The sequence below is a fragment of the Lepisma saccharinum genome, chromosome 12 (assembly GCF_977018435.1).
Source record: "Lepisma saccharinum chromosome 12, izLepSacc3.1, whole genome shotgun sequence".
Taxonomy (NCBI): domain Eukaryota; kingdom Metazoa; phylum Arthropoda; class Insecta; order Zygentoma; family Lepismatidae; genus Lepisma; species Lepisma saccharinum.
The window spans coordinates 48,169,044-48,179,346 of record NC_139240.1 but is presented as its reverse complement, the minus strand read 5'-3'; the positions used below and the strand labels follow the sequence as shown (position 1 = coordinate 48,179,346).

Below are 10,303 nucleotides of genomic sequence, written 5' to 3'. Positions count from 1 at the left end.
AGACACGAGCCGCAGCTGTCCAGTTCTGAATTCAATGTAACACAAGCAAAGCAAAGTAAGGTAATTAAATACAATTACAGTTATTCCTGTAATTTTGGTGCATGTTACTAATGAAAGAACCAACAAAGTAATACTTACTGAAAAAGTAATGGGTTACTAAGTAATGCAATTACCAGGGAACCGATATGTATGTAAATACATCTTTATGTATGAAGCTGAAATCAGTCATATTTTGTATTATCTTTGTGTATCATGGCATGTAGACTCGAAAAATTCTGTTTTTTCTCCATATTTGTACATATATTAGGTTTTGGCTCATATTTTACATATGTTACATATTATTTCCATATTTCAGAACATTTCTCAACATCCTACTCCATATTCGCGCAATAACTACCTGTCCCTGTGTGACCAAGAGGCTTGGGTGAATTTCTTGTGAATAACTGACGAAATCCGAAGTGACGTTAAACAAGCGAAAGTTTACAACCTTTTTTACCCACCAAATTTGTTAATTCCAAGTTTGTTGTCATCTGAACAATAATGTTTCTTTTTTTAATTTTACACCTCCCAACTGTTGCTTTTGTTATTGTAAAACACTTGAAATTCCTGTTTATTTACAATTGTTGTCAACAATAGAGAATGGAGGCTCAGACATCGGCTTCTGGTTGTCACAAACGTTATTTTGGCAATGTTGGAAGATGGTTCCAAGTCGAGCAGCCCATTGCTAACCCCACCCTTCAGCAGCATCAGAAGAAGCAACGATTTTGTGCCACACGTACGGGATTCACTTCTGGTTTCTCTTCAATACAGTCACAGTAATAGTTACAATGTCGAGCCAGTACTTTATGTAGCTTGCGTAGTGTCTTATATTATTAAAAATGTAATTTTTTACAATTTTAAGTGTATATTTAACTCCATATTTTGGTGAAAATAACAAAATATGTATTTACATATTAAGCACATTTTTACTACATATAAATTCGTTCCCTGGCAATCACACTACTCCCCTATCCTGGTTATGGTTTGAACACAGCGATGTTACTACTTAACTGCTATTTCATTATGATAAACCACAATCTATTTTCAGCTGCCAATCACAACAATGGTACAATCATGGACACATCCAGTTAAAACAGGTTAACTGAAACAGTCAATGGATTCATTAAAGCGACCGTGACTTGACTGCAAATACCTCTACAGCAAAACATATTGCATACTAATATTTACATTTTTAAATATACAAATCAGACATGATTTCCACTTCTTATTTTGTCTAACGGAAAAGGAAATAAGGCTAAAAAATTATGATGATGAATGTGAATAATGGTTTTTGAACTACAACATTCTGCTGTTTATTATCTACACTTGGCTCTCCTGCCATAAATTATATGAGAAAGAAATAGTAACGAGACACACAACCTTAAAAAAAAAAAAATAATAATAAAGTGCCATGTTTATGCACAATTCAGGTTATCTCACAACACATATTTTTTTTAGTTTTTCATCTCTTCTTGCTCTGACGAGACAAATGCTGCATTAAAAACACAGGAGCACAAGCTCAGCAGTATCTGGGCAAAGGGCGAATCCTCACACATACAATCAATCACACAGTTTCACTAAAATGAAAGCACAACCTTTGACACACACAGGAGTTTCCGGCATGTGCAATAATGACACATTATGATTCACCCTCATACTTTTCACACACAAAAATCATTTTTACAGTTCCATTTTGATATATTTTATCATGTTCAGCTCCAGAGTCGACACTTGCTTTCAGGATTCATCGGACTACCAAGAGGGCACTGGAATACATTTGCAAAGTCTACACTGTTTTGGAGAACACCTAGTGTTCGGTATCGTCCTGGGCTGTGCATGTCTCTAGTGTACTGCTCAAAGCCTTCTTTGTTCAACACCTCACACCAGATCTAAGGAAATAAAGGGAACGTAAGAATATCACAGGCTCTGAAATTGTTTTGTTTTCAGAAGCAGTGGTGCCAACTTTTGAAAAACATTGGCTCGGCTGAATTGGGAGATTTGTTTTGTAATTTTATGCTATAAATACATGTCATAAGCAGCAAGGCTGCCAGCAGGAATTTTCTCTGGGGGAGGGGGGACAGTAGTGCTTAAAGTGGAGAAGAGGTGGGGTGATGCTTTCCCTCATTTAAGAAAATTCTCACAAAGCATCCCCAGCACTAAGATAACTTGCAACTGCTGTCTTTCAAGACACCTCTCATCCATGTTTACATGCTACAATTTCAAAATTTGAAGGAGAGGATTTGCTCTAAAATGCCTTTTTGTTCCTCGGCAACAAAATGTAGACTTTTACATTTAAAAACCATTTCAGGCCAATTTTAAGATGAATGCATGGCTTATATATATTTATTTATTTTACTACTTAGTCATAAGTGTCTATTTCCAAGACAACTGCTCTTGGATTGCCTAATCCAGAAAAATGGTGAAAAATCTATTGATGATTTTCAATTTCATTGCCTATTTTGTATTTTTTGGGTTTTCTTTCCTCCCTATTTTGAGAGTTTTCAGTGCCTATTGAAACTCATCCTAATTATAAGCCCTTATCTTCCCTTACTTTCTTAATAACGATGTGACCATAGACAAAGTATCATACTGTAGATGTAACACATGTTTACGAAATATTCTGATAACACTCCGGCAGTAAATAAGTTGTGAGAATGCTTTAGGTGTGTAATGATGATTTTTTTTTCAAGCACAGGGATTTTATTCCTAAAATGAAATATAAAAAAAGGCAAATTATTGGGTTGAGCCCCACAGGTCCATACAAGTTGGCGCCACTGTTCAGAAATAACAATGAGTTCATTCACAGCAAACTTTATACACATATAAGGGTACATGTGGCATGGGTGAGTAACCAAAATTACTCTCACAAAGTTCACAGCCCCTAACAAACTATGTCAGGAAAGGTTGTTCTTTAATATGATATGCTATGGTAGTTTGGAGTGGAAAGCTTTGGAAATCCTGCTATAAAAAGGGGAAAGGTCTCAAGATTGGCTATTTTAGGGAGGGGGAGAAGGGTTTAGATGATGTGAGGCTGATTGGATAAAAGCATTATTCTTGCTATGAGTAGTAACGAAACAGCATAGGAAGGGTGGAACTGAATAGATGAAACTTTGGTAAGGCAGTAAATAAAACACTGGGTAATTGTTTTGCAAGGTCTCATGCACTGTGGGCATGCCTCGCATAGTGGTAGCTTCGTCACCTTGTAATCAAGAAGTCCTGTGTTCAATACTTGGTGGAGGCACATAGTGATTTGAATCCAACTTTAAACTGTAGGTCCCTTGCTTGGATGCTTTCCATGTTTTGGATGCTTTGCACCCTTCTAAGTACACAAGGAAAACTCCCCTTATCTAAAATCCTTGCCTTAAAGTTTAAAAAGGGGTGTAGAGAGCCCCTTGAGAAAGGTTAAAAATTGCAGGTTGTAAAAAGACCTGTACAGGACAAGCACAATACATTAAAAATGTAATGTGGATAGTCTAAAAGCTTTCTCAGAAACAGTGGAAAAGGCCCGTACTTCTCAAAAACATTTCCTAAAACACTGTCATTGTCTCCCAACATGGGTGATAAATCATTGAGAAGGCTAAAAAAGTGCCTAAGGAAATTAAAATCCGCACATTCGAGAAGAATGTGATTAACACTTAAAACACATTTGCAGGCATGGCACAATGGAGGGGCCAGCCACTTCATCTAAATGACGATGTGTAGGGGTGGCTGGGACCAATTCGAAGTTAACTTAAGATTACATCTCCTTGTCTGGAGGAATGATATGAGGAATGCCATGCACCAATGATAGCACGAAGCTTGTTCCCTGTTACTGTATCCCACTTTTCTTGCCATGCCTTGCAGGGTTACCAGGTCCCTAGAAGGGAAATGTAGGACATAACCCAAAATGTAGAACTTTAAGTAAAAATGTAGGACACAAAACATTTGCAGTATTTCTAGAACACGCTAGAAAGTAATTTACAATTGACACTTATCAGTTGAAAATAAAAATATTCCTTAATAAATTCTTAAATGCAAAATTTGCAGAGGAGCCAATTTTTCTCAAAATTTCAGGTTTAGTCAAAATATATTTATATGAGCCTGGAGAGTCAAACTCTTTGAAACGACCGGGACCAGAACCAAACTTTTTTACAGACTATGAAAAAAAAAATTATTTCATGAGTCTGTTGTGCTGATGATAATGAAAGTACTCTCTCAACATTTGCATTATGACCTGTAATGGCAAACAAATATTCAGCAATTACCATAATTTGAAATGGTTCCAGAAGTTTCATCTTTGGTAGTTTTTAGTTCAATCTTTGTTCTCTATATCACCTGCTTTACAACCAAAATATTGAATAAGAATGAGGAACACCTTGTTCCATCAGCATAAACCCCAAGGCAAGAAATTTTGCTCAGGCATTGAACAGTGACATCATTAGAATGTGGCCCAAATACTTTGTTCGTTAACTGCTTCCGTTTTTATTCTAGCAGGACAAATTTTTATTTTCTTTTTGCACAATGACTGAATCAAAATATATTTCACTATTGACTTTGGGAGAGCAGTTAATAGACTTGTAACTTGCATGATTTATCTATGTTCAACTGATTTTCCTAATTAATGTTATGTGACGCTCAAAATGTAGGACATTTATTATATTTTTCAAATTCCTCCCGGATGTCTGGTAACCCTAGCCATGTTTCAAGAAGGGAACAACATAAAGCTGACAGAAGATGGAGGAGAACATTGCCGTCTGCATCAGCAGACTTGGTGGCTGCATTGTCTGCTTTGTTCCCCTTGATGCGTACATGGCTGGAACCCAGCGGAAGCAGACTTCAGCTCTGGCAGATAAAGACACTAGTCATCGAAGGATGCACTGCACAACAGAATGACTGGAAGTCAGAGATCGCACTGATCGAATTAGTACATATAAGGACTCTTGGAAAAGTGTGAATGTCAGTCAGTCAAGTTAAAATGATCTCTTCTCAATGGAAGGCATGGGACGAGGAACTTCATGCACCAATGGCAGGCTTGATAGCACAAAGCTTGTTCTCCTCTGGCTGACAAAAGGTGGACGAGAGCATGGCCATCTGAATCGGCAGACTTGGCAGCAGCATGGTCTGCTTCGTTCTCCTATATGCTCACTATTTGCGTATAAAGTGTACTAAAAAATAAACTTCGAACACTGTCGGTCCAACATTAGAATTAACTACCACAGTCTTAAGAAAATACACTATCATACAATGTTAGTCTTTGCTCAATTGGCACAAGAGGTGTAAATACCTCCACGTTGTTACTAACACATCGAATTACATAACAAATAATGTCCCCTTGTTGCTTGGAACTTTCACCGACTTGAAAATATCTTATCTTTTTTCTAAAGAGTAAAGTATTTTTATTAATAGTGATAAAATCCCTCTACACTGAAATTCTAAATGAAAATATCAGGAGGGAGCAACTAGCCCTCACCCCTCTTTCCCCTGTGCACACACCTATGGTTGGAACACTGCACATATATATTCTTTGGTCAAGGGATGTCACAATAATGGGTTAAAGGTTGGCAAAAATGATATCAGTAAAAGAGGAGAAGAAAAGGAGAACATAGCAACTACACAATTTTAGTTGAAATAGGACATTCAAGACATTACATGTTTTTTTGTACCTATGTCAACTGTTCCTAAAAAATAATATTAATTTATTATCTCCTGTTCTTCCTGGAGCCTCCCTGATGGCGTAGTGGTAATGTTGTCGCCTTTTAATCAAGGGGTCCCAGGTCGATACCTGGTAAGGGCACATTGCACAGTGGTTCGAATCCCACTTTAAACTGTAGATCCAGTCTCAATTAGCCTTCCTGTGCATAAAGTGGACATAAAACATCAAGTCAACAATTCTGTTTGTACTCTCTCTCTCTCTCTCTCTCTCTCTCTCTCTCTCTCTCTCTCTAACACACACACATACACAGATATCTATCTCACAGTGTGCTATAATACCATGTGAATTTATTGACTAATAAATTTCAATAACTATCACACATATCCAATAATTTTAGGCCACCACTGCACAACACTTACTTCATTCATGATCAGCGACGGCGATTAGGGGGCAGTTTCCCCCCCTTTTTTGTCACTTCTGCTCCTGCACTATGCTAAACCTTATGTATTGTCCCCCCTCCCGAGTTTTGGCACCTTGCCCCCCCCCCCCGTTTTTGGAACCCAATCACTGCCACTGTTCATGATCATAATTTAAACTTTGCATTTCCTGACAAACACTGTGAAAAAAGAATAGTTCCTACAAACCTGACCATATGTTATGAAGAAAATTTTATCCACTGAAAAGTTTACACCTGGCAACCCTGGCTCAGCTCCATAATCTTTAATCCAATTCTGGTAAGCCATCCAACTGTGTCTCAGCCCTGCATTATCACATATGTTGTCACCAAGTGTTTCATTACCATCAACCTGAAGAAAAACGGAACTATCACAATAATGTACTACATGTATGAATAAACAATGGATATTCCACTTTTCACTTAGCACACATGTACAGTATCAGAGGAAAGCATGAATTAGAAAATGTTGTATTCCAGGGTTGTCTTTCCACTAGACATGTTCCCATTTTACATAATAAAATAGGCATCTTGGCAGATATCAGAATAAAAATGTCATTCTCTACAAATACTTTTTAAAAAAGTTAAAATGTTTAAAATGAGCATAGCAACGTGCTCACTAGATGTCACACTAGTTTGAGTGAGAATACAATCATTGCTAACATGGGGGAAAAGCACATTTTCCCAATAATAGCATTGTCCTCCCAAAAGACACTCCTTCATTCTTGCAACATCCTTATAAAAATTAACAAAAGTTACTGTGACTGAAATAAAATTATATGTATGTATGAAATATGTAATTTTAGTTTGACATTCACTTTCCAGAGGGGGCTGCAAACCCCCTCTTGCCACTTTTTTGGACGTTCATGCTTAAACTCCATTGTTAGCGACCTATTGGTCAATAGGAATCCCTTGTGCATCACTTCATCTTGGACTCAAACTCATATCTACATTCATTTGAACATATATCATGTAGCATCTAGTTGATTTAGTATGCTTTGTTCTTGCAATTTTTCAGTTACATTAGAAAATAGAAGTTTACAGATGAAATTAAAGATTAAGCTGGCATAAGATACTGTAAAGATAACCTATTGCAAGATTATAATTTGCATACCATAAACAAATATGCTGATGAAGACATGTAGTATATGTGTTAATTCATTTATTTTCTGTTGTTTTTTTAAGTCCTCCTTTTCACCTCACAAAATATGGTAAACCTGTTTTATTCTAATTGAAAAAGAGATAGTTCAACTTAACTCACATTCATGTATAAAAACTTTCCCATTCTTCATAAACATGACACATAGTTATGTTATGAGTGTGTCGATACTTACAATGTATGTTAATATGTGATTTGTTAAAGCAATGAGAATAAGGTGAATAGATTAAAAAGACTACCACATAAAGTGTGCAATGTAAAAATCTACTCAAGGTAAAACAAGATGTTCTAAGGAAACATGGTTGGTTAATATAAAATTTAGAAATATCATACAAATACTAGTTTCTTTCGATATCTTCTAAAATATCTCTTGAAGTGTTAATTGACTGCTACTGACACCATCCCTTACTTCATACTCCAAACTACTTTTAATGATACAGATATTTATATCATGCAAGAAAAAATGCACAATATTCAAAGTGCCTACCCAACATTCCACCCCCGGCCAAAGCAATAAAACTCCCCTTCATTCCCAAAACGTGGAAGCTATTGACCTTTGACACAGATGGGGAAGGAATGTAAATAATGACATCGAAGTCGTGACTTCTGTCTAAACAGGAGGCCGCAACAGGGGCAGCGAAGATACAGATAAATAAACTACCCTATGAAAGAAGTATCTAAAGTCTAGAGAATCTTCTAAATACTTGCAGCTACTTAGACTTTGGCTCATAAACAAGATGGACAAATGTAATAGCTGCTGTTCATGTTCTGTGAATTTATCCTTCACCAAGCCGTGAGCAAAATAATATCTGCTGTCTGCATTTTCACTCTTCACTGCAAACAAATTATACAAAATAGTTTTACCTAATATCAAGGGGGCAGTGCCAGGGGTGCTTGGCTATGAGCCTGCACCTGGCAGTTCTCATGTTGTGCACTATTTTACTAAAATACTCCCCCTGCCACGGGTTTTATACAGAATTTTCAATCTGGGGGGGGGGGGGGGGTGAGAGTCTGTATCTAGGGGTGAAAGGGTAAATTTACAACCCAAATGACCATAAATTGGATTGGTGAAAAATGTGTGTGGGTGTGGGTATTAGTGGCTGTTGGGGTCAGTGGCGGGCCCAAGGGGGGGTTGGTGGGGGTTATAACCCCCCCTTTAGCCTAGTATTCCTAAAAAAAAGAATGTCAAATGTAGAAAAAGATGGCAAAATGAGGGATGACTATGAAAAATAGTGTATGTAACCCCTCCCATTCGAAAATCCTGGGCACGCCACTGGTTGGGGTGTATGGATAAATCAGTACCCCCTCCCCCTCTTCAAGTAAAGCATGGATAGGAAGCACATAGTAACACTTCACACAGCATTTTCTTAGGTTTGCACCTTTTAATCCACCAAACAGGTGAAAAAATGTACTTTTATTGAAAGAAACCTACTGGCACACTTTTAACCACATGGCTAGGTAAGATTTGCCAAATTTTAAAACTGGAAAACGTTTAAATCATAGTTACCTACTGTAAGGTGAAGGTAAACTTCCCCGTGCACTTTGCACCATGCCATGAGGCATATATAGGGGGATAGGGCCATGTTGGAGGCAATGTGATCATCACCATGCTACTGCCGCCTTTAACCCCCTGGTACCATTTAGTTGAGGCTGGGAGAGCCCCAGAGCTGCTTTATGCGGCAACAAGGCCAGATAAATTCCCCTCTTACAAGGGTTGGATAAAAAGTAATGGCAGCACTGGTATAATTGCTACTTGACTGTATTGGCAGAGGAGCACGTGTTACATTCCTTCAATGTAATCGCCCCACCCCCATCTCTACGACCTTCTGCCACACGTATGGAAGGCGTCGTACACCGTCAGCGCGTCCATCTCTGTCGATGTCCCGCAGTGACCGCCCTATAACACGTATGATGGCTTCGCGCGTGTCGTAGTGCTTCCCGCCCAGTGGTTCCTTCATTTTGGCAAAAAGGTCGTAATCACACGGTCTCATACCGGTGAATACGGCGGATGTTCCAGTACCACCCACTACCAGTTATGCAGGAGCGCCGTCACATTGTTCGCAGTGTGACACCTTGCATTGTCAAGCAGGATGATGGGACACCGTGCCGTCGCTTCCTTCTTAATGCGAGACGAAGGTGGTGTTGCAAGAAGGTGCAGTAGTAGGCTGCGTTGACCGTCTGCCTAAGAGACGTTGTTCTTCTTGCCTAAACATATTGTTAGGGCGCTTGCACTCTCGTCCTCTGCTTCAGAGCACTGCTGTTTTTGACTGAATAACATACAATCGCACCCCACTCACTATACTTCCTCGTCTGACATTCCTTTATCAACCACGAAACGGTTGTGGCGCTGTGACTCGCCCCTTTCACGGGACAGCAGTGTTGTCATTACTTTTTATCCAACCCTTGTATATCATCCACCCAAGGAACTGGATCTGGGTCTCCCACATGGTTGTCAGACACCCTACCGACATGGCCACACCATGGCTCCTAGTTACTTAATGTGGTTCATCAAAATAAAAATAACATATACCTAGATGTTATCTTTCATATAAATCCTTAGGCATCCAAAAATAAAGAAAATGCAAGTTAATGTGGCTCCAATTTTGAATTGGTGACAATCTCATGTGGCCCTACAGCTCGATCACCAAGGTGAGAAGAACACCCTCTGGTGCTTTCATCAAGTTTTCAATCCTAAGCGAGTGGAGGCAGCATGGCGATGCTTGACATGTAATCCTGCCCTTGCGTTACCAAATGTGCAGAGGTCTTCAACACATCCTCGTCGCTTTTATTCACTGCCAAGTGTTTGTGTCATCATGAAAGAGGAAACCATACATTGCGAAAGCAGAAACGTAATATTTCACGTTATTGAAGTTTTGACAATGAAGCAACGGAGAAAAGTTAAGATATGGCAACACTGCCAACTCCCGTGGCAGAGAGGTTATCAGGACACCAGGGATCCCGAGTTCATATCTTGGTCTGGGCCTGAGGGTTCTTTGTGAGTGTCCAATCATCGATTTCA

The 10,303-nt window shown here is 38.7% G+C and overlaps 1 protein-coding gene across 1 annotated transcript in view; it reads right to left on the bottom strand.

Moving 5' to 3' along the window:
• Positions 1–356: 356 nt before the first annotated feature.
• The window catches only part of LOC145996321 (neprilysin-1-like), a 201,206-nt gene continuing 191,259 nt past the window's right edge, over positions 357–10,303 (bottom strand). The window contains exons 16-17 of the mRNA XM_083132753.1: positions 6,316–6,477; positions 357–1,928 (exon numbers count right to left, since the gene is read on the bottom strand). Of these exons, the coding sequence (XP_082988879.1) occupies positions 1,752–1,928; positions 6,316–6,477 (339 nt within the window). The 3' untranslated portion in view covers positions 357–1,751. The remainder of the gene's footprint in view (positions 1,929–6,315; positions 6,478–10,303) is intronic.